At 40.7% G+C, this 12,440-nt stretch overlaps 1 protein-coding gene across 1 annotated transcript; it reads right to left on the bottom strand.

Annotated features, from left to right (window-relative positions):
* Nucleotides 1-912: 912 nt before the first annotated feature.
* On the bottom strand, nucleotides 913-11,312 carry oprd1a (opioid receptor, delta 1a). Its single transcript, XM_068746950.1, has 3 exons — nucleotides 11,062-11,312; nucleotides 2,226-2,581; nucleotides 913-1,442 (listed from the first exon to the last, which is right to left on the bottom strand). Exons 1-3 carry the CDS (start codon nucleotides 11,310-11,312, stop codon nucleotides 913-915), a joined length of 1,137 nt encoding a protein of 378 aa, XP_068603051.1.
* Nucleotides 11,313-12,440: the final 1,128 nt, after the last annotated feature.

Below are 12,440 nucleotides of genomic sequence, written 5' to 3'. Positions count from 1 at the left end.
ATGAGTGAAGCCACATTTGTTAAAATCTAAAATAGTTATATGTACAAATTCACATATACTGACTCCCCCCCCCCCCCCCTTTTTTTTTTTCTTATGTGTGAATATATTGCATTTGAATGCATGTTTTAACCGCATTAATAAATGGTAAATTTTGACATGTTTGCATGTCAATTACCTTTAAAATGTTTCTTCAAATGTACTTCTGATATACCTCATCTGGCATGGAAAGTTGATTTGGTCATAACTTTACAACAACCTGACGTCTCCAGTTTGATTGGTTGTTCTATGTTGCGTCCTCGTTGTTGTTGGCTGCGCCAAACCGAATTCCAAACATGGCAACAAGACATTTTTCCTTCATCTCCAGGAAAGAGAAACTTGTTTTGCATCAAACAACTTTGTCATTTATCATCCAGCTGTCGGCGGGTACCACGTCTGTAGTTGTGCTCTGTAAGGCTCATTACACATTCAAGGTACCGATGACAGCAGCTAACAAAAGAGTGTTTTCTCTCTTGTTTCTTCTTCTTTAAAAGATGCACACCAAATGTTTGTTTGTTCAGTTGTGCAAGAAAGGCATTCCTCACAATGAAATCATGTAAACCAAAAAAAAAATTCAGGCTGTCTTTGCTTGACAAGAAAGAAGACTGCACTCTTTCACTTCTTAAAGGGAAGAAAATTCATGACAAGGATTTTTGATTCCATAACCTTGATTTAAAATGTTGATATATATTTAATTTTTTTTGCCCCTTCCAGTCTGATAGAATAGAATAGAAAAGTGAAACTTTTTTCCAACTGCCTCTAGCTTATCTGAAAGATCTGCTAAAACTCCGTTGTGGATATCTGGGTGACCTCTGATTGCACATCCTGCTGGATCCTCCTTGAGCGAGAGCTGTGGGGGAGCCGGTCCATGCCTAGTCATGCTGGCTTCTTCCTGGTCTCTGTTGGAGCACAGACAGACATCTGCTCCCTGTTGGTGTTGCGGCTTCTGCTCACATTGTTCTGCTCAACGCGGGATTGACAGGGAAGGCAGAAATCCCTGAAGCATCGCTTAAAGTTTTCATCCAAAAATGCATACAGGACTGGGTTGAGGCTGCTGTTGGTGTAACCCAATGCAATGCACAGGTGCCAACTGGCTATTACAAAAGGGTTCCTGGTATCAATCTCCACCATGGTTTTCACAATGATGAAAATGTGAATGGGGGTCCAGCAGATGATGAAGGCAGCCACCACTACGAGGACCATGCGAGTGATGCGACGCATGTTTCGATCTTTCTCTTTGGAGCCTGAGAGAAGACGGACGCTTTTCAGACGCAGGATCATCAGCCCGTAGCAAATAGTGATGACCATCACAGGAACAACGAAGGCAAAGATAAACACACAGATCTTTGTCACTGTGTCCCAGTACCAGTCAGGGTCCGGGAACTTCAGCATGCACATAGTTTTACCTGTAAAGAGGGCGGAAGAATTATAGAGAATGTTAATGTGCAACTATATTAAACAGGTTATTCCCTTTAAAAAGCCAAAACTTCATCTGTACGCTCAATCAGCCTAAATGTACTGTTGTCATTGCTACTTTGCAAATGTAAAAAAAAGTTATTTTCTAGAAATGCAGATACATGCAATAACTTATTTCTCCTATATCTGTGCATCTGCATCCATGCATTGATTAGGGTGAAGGGAAAAAAATGGAACTTGGAACTTTTGTTGGAGTTGGATCCTTCTAGCAGCGATTAATAAAGTGCAAGCATTGTATATGCATGCTCTCATCTACAGATAAGACAGCCCCCCCCCCCCCCCCCCAGCTTCTCCAGGAGCACTGCCAAGTCACTTTTTTATCTTTTGTATTTCCCAGGCTTCTCTGCCAAACTTGTTATCACTGCAGATATTCAACATTTAATATTTGTCACATGAGTGATCATAGATCTGCAACAGCTGCAAAATAAGATTAAACTCTGACGGCTGCTCAAATGGAAAACATAAAGTGAAAGAAACGTGCCAAAAGCCACAGGAATCACAAATAAAAAGTCACAGAAACTGTTTGTATAATACAATTTAAGGTAATAGAAGCTATTAAGAAGCAACTTAATAAAATAATGAACGACAATGTGGGCACTATACAGATGACTGGGGGGGCAATCAATGACCCCATCCTAATTGAAAGCTCTGCCCCCGTCTTAATTAACTAATTAAAGATTAAAGATATGAAAGGGAAAAAAAAGCTATCTCACCGTTGTCAATCTCTTTTGTCACAGCCATGATCATGATGGGAACTCCGATCGCAGAGGACAGAACCCAGATGAGTACATTGATCAACTTGGCCTTGACCGCCGTTCGGAATTCCAGCGCCCTGATCGGATGGCACACGGCGATGTAGCGGTCCACGCTCATCATGGTGAGGGTGAAGATGCTTGTGAACATGTTGTAGTAGTCAATGGAAATAATGAGCTTGCACAGGACTTCCCCAAATGGCCAGGTTTTCATCAGGTATTTGGCACTCTGGAAGGGCAGTGTGCTGGTGGCCAAGGCGTCGGCGAGAGCCAAGTTGAAGATGTAGATGTTCGTGGCCGTCTTCATTTTGGTGTATCTGGTATTTTTCATAGAGAACAGAAAGAAGAACAAAGTGATGAAATAAGTTGCAGCGGTATTAAGAGCTGCCGGGTGTGGTAGTCTCTGTTAAGAAGCCCTGGGAATTGGCCATAATATTCACAGTGATAATGAGTCGATTCCCTTGTGCTATAAATCAAAGGCTCATTCAACACAGCCCCAAATGAGGGATATTAGATAATGGCTATAATTGGATTGTGCATCGCCGATCAGGCAGCCCGCTTACAGAGAATGAGCCAAAGATAAGAAAATACTACTATATTAAATTGAGGTTCACATATATATTGTGTATGTCCTCGACCTCTGTAGATGCTTTTCTGTGCAAGATAGAGATACTCATGTGTATTAAATAATGATTGTCACTATTGGGACTGGCACTGAACTAGTTTTCAACAACACCGGTTTACGGGAGTCAGAATTAGATAGATAGATAGCAGGGTGACCATTAGGGACTGCAAAACTAACAGATATCATGAAGCTATACATACTGCAATGATATTTAAATACATATAACTGATACTATGTGGAATTTAGCACATTTTTATTTATTTTTCTTGAAATACTGTATATTGACGGTTGAATGAATAAGTTGAACAGAGATGACGGAGTGGAAGCTCTGTGCTATATTCTGTCCTACTAGATTACACAGAAGCGTGTCTATCGGCTTGTTCCACTGGTCTTATTTCATGCTGACAGGTCAGATAATAAGGTGTTGTTTGTGGTGGTAGTGATAGGAGGAGATTGCTAAACAAGCACACAAACCCAGACTTCTGTAAATTACTTTAAATCATGCAGCAATCTTTTGAAGGCAGTTTTGATTGCTGTGTTGATTTAAAAAAACTAACAATTGTGTTGGAGCTGATTAAGATTTTTATTTCGGGTACAGAACAAATGAAACCTGATTTCACAAGACATGTGTTCCAGTCATACAAGTGAGCTCCCAAACAATGGGAATCAACAGCAGGACTTTGACAGAATATAGAGAATGCGCTAAGAATAAAAGGCTGTGACTCAAAAGTGGCGCATGCTGTGATTTTTAATACTTTGCCACCAATATCACACTTTGTTAGCAGGATTACATAAAAAAAATACTAAAGGAGTTATTTTTCTTGGTGGTACAAGAACCACTAAACAAACTCAATAACAGGGTATTTAAAGTTGTTATTATTTTTATTAGTAGTATTATTATTATTCCCAGGAAAAGCTTATGGTCTTTGCATGTCAGCGGATCCTTTTGAAATTTGAAATTGAATTCAAGTCACATTTAGTTTTCCTCTTTTCCTAAGCAGATGCTTCTTCCTGTGTTCCGCCTGAGTGTCACGTTTGATTTAATATACCTAACCGTTTTGCTTAATATCTCTCTCCCTACAGTACACCTTCCCTTCAGCTACTCCACACCCGCGCGGTTGTGGTTATCAAGTTCCACTTACAGCAAAGGAGAACAGTGAATGTTTTGATTTGATTTAGAAATGCTTTGATTTATTGGAAGAAGGGAATTGCCTCATAAACATAACATGATTGATGGGAAGAGAAAAATCACACATGGAGTCACATGAGATGAGAACATTTGTTTCGCAGCAGTTTGTGTTCTAACAACACAAATGAGCATGCCCTAAAATCTTCCTATTAAGCTGTTTGCCTGACTGTTTTGTCTCTGAGCAGTCTTTTTTTTTTTTACCTGGATATCCCACAACACCATCGATGCAAATCTTTCAGCATCTCATCCAGATGAGATACTTTAGCATCTGGATGAGATGCATCAGTTCCTTTTGTTATTATGATGCAGCCGTTCTTGTCTCCCAGTCACTGACTCTCGTGGAGTGCGCGCTTTCCTTTCCCAAAATGGGATTGGCATTTAAAATAGTCAATGCAACTCTGCCCAGAGTCCCCTCAATGCCTGCATACCTGACTAAAACCCTTCAAAGATTTAGTGACACCCACAGCCACAACACTAGAGGGAGCTCAAACAACAACCTGATTACCCCCTCCTACAAGACAAACATGGGTAAATCATCTTTTTTATAATACTGCCCGCCCAAAGGTGGAACTTCTTGACTCCTGCCCTCAAAACATGCACCTCTTTGGCCTCCTTCAAAACGGCCCGAAAAATTCACCTTTCAGGGGGACAGAAACGGAGATAGTCATCACGACTCTCTCCGGATCAATTCCCCCCATTTTTCGTCCACCTACGTTGTACATGTTATGTGTCTTTTTATTTTGCATCAATGGAGTAATTTATTTTTATTGGTATTGTTACATGTTGATGAATTATGTACGAAGGACTTTCTACTGAAACAATACCTTTTTTGAAATGCTCCTCTTAGACAGGATGTTTGACTGTACTTGTACTGACTGTACTTGTACTGACTGTACTTGTACTGCTCTAACATTCTATCTAATAAATATATTTATCATCATCCCACCCAGGATGCATAGATGCGCGCCCTCTTCAATATTGTTCTTACCTGTTCCCTTTGTCTCCCGGCCCACCGCGCATGTCTCCTTCCAGCCATCCCCACAAACTGCCCGCAGCATGCGCTTCATCCATCTCGCGCAGCCCGGGGCGCACACCGGTTCTCGCTGCTCATCAACCTTCCCTCTCGGTCCGCTTCCGCATGCGTGATTCAGGTGACCGGCCAAACAGAGCCAATCTATGGTTCACACCTTTATAGTGCCTTTGCACGCGTATGGGTGGCCATGTGATTATAGTTTAGCCTAATTTACATTTTAATTATTTTCTGGCTCTGTGGACTAAAAGTTCACTGAAGGAATGGTTAGATGTCCTCCAAATAATAACAGAAACATTATTATTAACTGACATTACATGAACTGGTGTAATTGTTGCATCACACCCCTGGGAGGGGCTGGGGGTATAAGATTATGACCGTGTTGGCCTCCCATGGAGTCGGTAGCTGACTGCAGAGAGGGCAACAGCAGCTAGGGTAAAGGCAACTGTGAATTTTGTTGTGAATTATTGCACACCATCATAAACCATCATAAACAGCCATTTTTGTTTACCACTATTTGGAATTTGGGAAAATAAACACCATAAACGGAACTAATCTGATTTGGCCATTGTGATTTTCAAACCAACCTGCAACAGTTATGTTGGCAAGGCTGCCAGGTCTGACAGGATTTTAGAGGAAGATGCTCCAGTTTTATTAGATATTTGGTTTTTCCACAGACAAACTGACAGGAGTGCAGACTTCCTCCTCCTCTTCATTCATCAAGGTATAGTTGTCAATATGTGGGCGATTGTTACATGTATGTTGCAAATCACATATATTTGTGAAATACTGGAGAGCTGGTATTTTTCACATTATAATGAAGTGTTAACAAGGAAAAGAGGATCGGATCAAAACAAGGCTCCATATTAGAATATAATTAAATATATTATAATTATGGCAGAGAGTGTTGCATCACAAAGGAGTTTTGCCTTCAATACAAGCCTACTTCAAATAAAAACCTACAAAAAAATAGCAGGTTTCTATTTGAAGTAGGCTTGTATTGAAGGCAGAACCTCTTTGTGATGCAACACTCTCTGCCGTAATTATAATATAGCTAATTGAGGCTGCAGTTACAAGTGGGTATTAAAATAATAATGTGGGTATGTTACTGCAGGGCCAGTACCGGTACACACAAGTAGTAAGTCATTGGTAAAATAATGGAGATTGGTTGGTGCTGGCTTTTGTGGCCTGAAGATATTATGTCACAAAGTTGGTTTACGATCATATCAAAGACAGATTGTGGTGTGTGGTTGGTTGGTGGCTATAGGGAGGCTGTTTTATGCTATTAATGCACCAGCCAGAGTTTATACATGTCCCTTCTCCTAGTGGGTGACAAGTACATATTTTAAATTTAAAACAAAGCACTGACAAAATGTTATGTATAGAAACAACTATTAAAAAAAAGAGGTTTCCATTTCTGTGGTGTGTAAATACATCGGAGTTCGTAAGGTTGGGTTGTGTTTATCTGCTTTGCATCTGATTCAGATAGATAAGAAAGCTTTTAATCAATCCTCTTTTTTTTTTTTTAAAGAGAAGCAATTATGTGCCAAGAAATTCAATTGTAATTGCTTTTTCCATGTGGCAGTGAAGCACATTTTTCCAGGCACATTCACGCCTTGTGATAGTTTAATTACTCGCTTCTTTACACTGTCTGTAGGAACCACTTCAGAAGAAAAATGTCCCAAAGCTTTGCAGGACAGAAAATAAAAGATGTGCAACCTCCGCTAGCTCATATTAGCCATAATGATTTGATTAAAATGGGGAATGTTTCGTACATAAGAAAAATCCAAATGGAAGACCCAAAAAATAGGAAGACTAAAGGATTAAACACTCTGGTGAACAACAAATAAAGCTTTAAATCATGTTAGCAATTCACCAGAGGATGCCTAAAGTGTGTGTCCCCATGCATGGCAATTCCATCATTATTTGTATTGATGCCTGCAGTCATAAACTGAGAAACTAATACAGCTGGTGTTCACGTTCAGGACTACTTGTTTAACGACGACTCAGAGTTACGATGGGCTTTCCGAAATGTAAGAGTATGTGTTTAGCAAATGACGAGCGGAATGTACAGTATAAATGGCAAATACATATAGGCCACACAAAATCTCAGCCAAATTGTTGGCCAACAGGGTTATTGTTTAACAATTAAATAATTCAGCCTTTACTCTCCTGTGTTCTCCAAAGTTGAAGACCATTTACATGCTCACTGCTGCCTCTCGCTTTATCGCTCTCTCGCAAACACACACACACCCTATCAGGAGTTACAAGCAGCTTTGACTCAAATTAAATATATTATAATTACATTTTCTCTTTACCAAAATAATTCCAAAATATGACCTCACTGTCACAGATTTTCCTTTTTTTTTTGTTCATATACGAAGAGAAAAGGTTTGTACTTTCACAAAAAGCATTCATTCATCTGCACTTCCAAATGGAAGCCACTTGATAATGAACCACAGGAGCATCAGACCAGTTTTTAATCTAACAGGCTCTGCAGCAGCGAGAGGCGCCAAGGTGGCAGAGAGGATAGCTGGCTAATAAAGAGGCTATTGCTGCCAAAATGTCCAGTGTCCAAACTGTTCCACGAAGGGCCGAGACGCTGCAGGCTTTCCTTCCAGCCGGTTACGAGAGCAGCAGGTGATTGTAACTATCAACACCTCCTTCAATTTGAGAGAAGGCGCTCATTAGTGAGATCCGCTGCTGGAGAGATGGTTGGAAAGGAAACCTGGAGTGTCTCGGCCCTCCATAGAAGAGTTTGGGCACCTACAGGTGTCGGTGTCCAGCCTCTCCGTCAGGCTGAGTTGTTTCAATGACACAACACGTCAATTCACACCGATGTGAGCATGCATGCAGACTCCTCTGTAAATGGTGTTTGCATGAAGTTGACTGTTTGTCAAAGGACTTAAGTGGAGGGGAAAATGCTTTCCAGGGGGTTGAGTATCTTAAACTGGAGTTATGATTAATGCTGACCAAATGAGTAAACTGAAAGAGGATTAATTAGAAAACATTTGTGCCAATAACTTTATTTTATGACTGATTTGCCAATATGTATTACAATTTATTTTGTTAAGAATTCAACTCTGTGTGCTTCAAACTTCTATGATGTAAATGTTTGTTGTTGCTTTTCCTCCAATTTATATATTTACTTTGCATATTCTGCCATTTGGAGATTATTTATTGATACATTTATGTTGATACATTAAGACAAAATTGAAATAATTGTTGTAATATTTGAGATTTCCATTGTATCAACCTCAGGCTAACCTGAGGTTGATATCTTTCTGTGCCTCAGAAAACCGCCGAAATGTATTTGAACATTGTTTGACCAATAGTCCAAATCAGTAATATGCGGTTTATTTTATTAATAGTTTATTTATTATGTTGCTTGTTTTATTTTCCTGTAAACCCATACATTACTTGGTTTACTTCTCTTGCATTTCAAGCAGAGTCTGATCATTTCCCCTCACAGTTTGCTGTTTTGTTCCAGGTAATTGTTTTGCGATGCAAACATTTCAGGTTAGAATTCATCATTCAAGGCCGAGAGGATTCACTGTTTCCAATACTGACGTTCTCTGTAACATCTGAGCAGGAAGCTCTTGTTAATGTGATGCATTCAAATGGTAGAATTAGCAGTTTACTAATGTTGTGTTCACATGTGTTAACCTTGCACCAAAGATTTAAGGATTCAAGCGGTAGGGTTAGGGTTAGAAGAAACCCTAATTCATTGCACAGCTTCCCTTATACTACCTGCCGATGTGTGAACACCAAAGATGTCCTTGTTTCATTCTTTCTCTGTAGTCTCTCCTAAATCATTAGGATTGAGGGAGGCACTACCATCACCTTAAAGTGGTGTGTATAGTAAATAAGAAGCATTGCTCAGAGTTTACACGATGAGAATATTATAAAAGTATTATAAAAAGATACTTGCTGTTACATCCTGTAACTACAGGGGGCGCTAACCTGGCGCAGCTGCCCACGCAGGCTTTGTAGTCCCACCATTAAATATGCAGCAGGCAATAAATTGTTTAACATTATGAATCAGTCTGTCATGGAAGTGACTCCTTTCTCATCAGCCTTTTAGTAATAAATTACCTTCCATCAATGATATTGGATCATTGATCACTGATGGATTGGGCAAATATTACAGCAGGATAATTACTGCATAGGAGTCTGTGTTCACCCAATTTGTCTTTTTTTTATAACATGACAGCTGTGCCTAAACTCGAATACCGTTTCAATATTGCTGCTTCACAGTCTCCAGATCTTCCACAGGAATTTAGACATTCTGACGGGGCCCAGCTTCCCTCTGCCTCCGTCTCTAATGGGGGTCTGGCATTAATGAGGAGCTTCTTCATGCAAACACAAAAATCCCTGAGCAAATTTGATTCAGTCCCTTTGCTGAGCTCTCATCTATCTCCTTTTTGACTTCCTCTCACCTCCCCAACTCCTCTTCTTCATCTTTTGCACCCTCATTATTCTCAATGTGACATATGACAAAACGTGATAGGCACAGTTGTAAATATTTATGATTGGTTGGTTCAGTATATATTCTAGAGATAGCCATGTTGAAGAAAAAGGATTTTCCTCTATTCAACCATTATGTATTTTCTATTTTGTTAAAGCTCCTTCAGTTTCAACTTTCATTTTACATTTTAAAGTAACAGCAAAAAAAAAATGTTACTGGTCATATTTTAGTCTGTCAAATCCAATCCTTGTCTGCTTAAACCAAAACACTTTAAATTACTTGTGACTGCATGTTTAATGTATCAACACAGCAGACTAATTAATGATTCAGGTCATATGGAGGGAATACATAGAGCAATTAGAAGGTAATTAATATGATGAGTGAGGATCAGAGCTGCTGTCAAAGTTGTTATTCCTGCAGGCATGCAGGTTGAGGGTGGCTGTATGTCTGGGGAAATGACAGGGAGATTGTATCTGGTGGCAAAGTAGCTGTATTAGAATGCTTGTAGAGCTGAAGGGAAAAGACAAACTGGATTGGCTCATGCACAAATTAAGTTTTCTTTTTTTGCAAAGCCTAGACCTTTTAAGCCATATAATACATTTATTTGAATAATTTAATGTTTGCTAAATGCTCAGTTGGTAGAGTGGGTCGTCCAGTGATCAGAAGGTCGGTGGTTCGAATCCCAGCTCTGACTGTCTGCAGGTCGAAGTGTCCTTGGGCAAATTGCTCCCAGTGGGTCTGGCAGCACCTTGCATGGCAGCAGTCGCCCACTGGAGTGTGAATGTGTGTGTGAATGGGTGAATGTGAGGCCTCATGTAAAGTGCTTTGAGCACCGCGAAGCGGTGGAAAAAGCGCTATATAAGTGCAGTCCATGTACCATTTACTTTGTAAAAATTGGTTCATTTATATGTAAATAAGCAGGAAAACAGAGCATACGCTTTAACTCAGGCGCAGTAAAATAAAAACAACAACAACAACCATTGTGTCTCCCATTTAACCATTCTTCTCTCTCCCTCTTCCCATTAACCCAGTGGGTGCCACACATGGATCACAGATCTGCATGAGCTAATGATTGTTTGAACAGCCTCATTTGCCTGAGGCGCAGCTGAGTTTGAGCAGAGACGCTTGACTGCGCCACGACCCTCAGTCACGTAACAGCAGCAAGTTTTTTACGCAGAAGAACTTTAGCGCACTTGTCTGGTCGCACATTAACAGAGCCGTGGATGCAAACAATCGCCATAATAACCAGGGAGTGGGGGGTGGGGTGGGGAGTCTTAGAATATTTTTTGTTTTTTTAAAAGTCAGTCATGTCTATTCTAAAGCATCCTTAAACATAATACCAAATATTATTGCCTTTGTAAGAGCATCATATCCTCAATAAGACACGGAGCATTATCTCCTAGAATAAATCACACCGTGCCTCTATAACGAGTCCATGTTATTTAAATTACTGGAGACGTTCAGCGATGCGAAGGACGCGTTTACCTGACCACCCCGTACATGACGAGGATGTTGCCCAGGAGTCCCACCACGCAAATGACGGAGTAGAGCGCCGTGATGGCGACGGCAGTGATGACCCCCCCGGCGCTCCTCGCCGGACCCCGCGGCCCCGTGGCGTTCTGCAGCCCGTCGCCCATCGAGCCTCTCTCCTCGTTCGGGAAGGTGACATTGAAGGGGATGACGGAGTAAAGGTCGGACAGGGAGAGTTTGCCCCCCGAGACTGTGTACGGCTCCATGCCGCTGTCCTCCGCACGTGGTGCTGAAAACTTATTCACTCAATTAACCTAAAGAAACTAAACAGTCTGGAAGCGGAAAGCTGCTCCGGCCGTAGCGTAAGCTGAAAGAGAGATTCCAAAAAAAAAAAAAAAAGAAAGTGTGTGTGGAAGTAAATAGGAACCCGATGGCAGAGAGGCGAGAGGATTAGACAGTCAGCGGGTCTGCGCGCACCCCTCACACACGCTGCAAGAGAGGCGAGGCGCTCTCTTATACTCGTGCGTCGACGTCAAGACTGCGTGTGATGCGCGTCAAAAGAAATGGTGAAGTGATGCTGCTCAAACCTCACGCTACATTAGTAAAGTCCAGATTGTAAAGTTTAATCTTTGTATTCTAGACCTATAGCGGCATCGCTAGATCAGACACTATGGAACAAACATAGAAATGCTGCAGACACTACCACAAGCTGGCGGCAGCACGTTATCATCATGCAATCATTTTAGAACATGTTTTGTGGTGAAGAGAGGCAAACAATGAATGCAATTAAAATCAACTACAAAAACATTCAGGTTATTACACTATTAGAAATCTGAATGCACCACCAAGTTTCCTCATTCTGTCATTGCATCTAAAAACAACAGTCAACTTACTGTGTACTTTTTTTCCAAGAATTGTGAGCATTATCCAAGTAAAAAAAATGTGTTTTTTTAATCTTTCATATCCTGCAGTGAGTCTATAAAAACACAGCTGGATCCATTAAATCAGGATCACCTCTAAAATCTAATGGCTGGTTTCTCGGGCTATACCTGTTATAAAAATCTCAGCAGAATATGTAGAGAAACGTTTGAGTGATCCTGCTAGTAAACAAACAAGCATTACCTCTGCAGGCTGAGTCAATGCAAAGAACATTTTAAACAAGCCACTGTTTTATGGCTTGAGTTAAGTTCTAGTTAAATACCACCATCTGCAAACAGAGTCTCAGGAGGGCAGAGAGAAGTTCCCGATGGCCTGTTATGTCCAACATGAAGTCCAATAAGAGTTGCTTCATTTTGTGATCTTTAGGCTGAACTGTTTATCTTTCATTTTTGTAAAACGTATGAATCACTTGACTACACATGACTAAATTTTCCTCCTAAACCTGACCAAGGTGT

Source organism: Brachionichthys hirsutus, chromosome 13, assembly GCF_040956055.1.
Source record: "Brachionichthys hirsutus isolate HB-005 chromosome 13, CSIRO-AGI_Bhir_v1, whole genome shotgun sequence".
Lineage (NCBI taxonomy): Eukaryota > Metazoa > Chordata > Actinopteri > Lophiiformes > Brachionichthyidae > Brachionichthys > Brachionichthys hirsutus.
The sequence above is the reverse complement of the archived record's forward strand: the minus strand, read 5'-3'. Positions and strand labels throughout refer to the sequence as shown.

Coding starts and splice junctions, on each gene's coding strand:
- oprd1a (XM_068746950.1), bottom strand. CDS start 11,312: ATGGAGCCGTACACAGTCTCGGGGGGCAAACTCTCCCTGTCCGACCTT. Junction 2,582..11,061: donor GTCATGTACGGGGTGGTCAG/GTAAACGCGTCC, acceptor GAAAAATACCAG/ATACACCAAAATGAAGACGG. Junction 1,443..2,225: donor GACAAAAGAGATTGACAACG/GTGAGATAGCTT, acceptor CCCTCTTTACAG/GTAAAACTATGTGCATGCTG.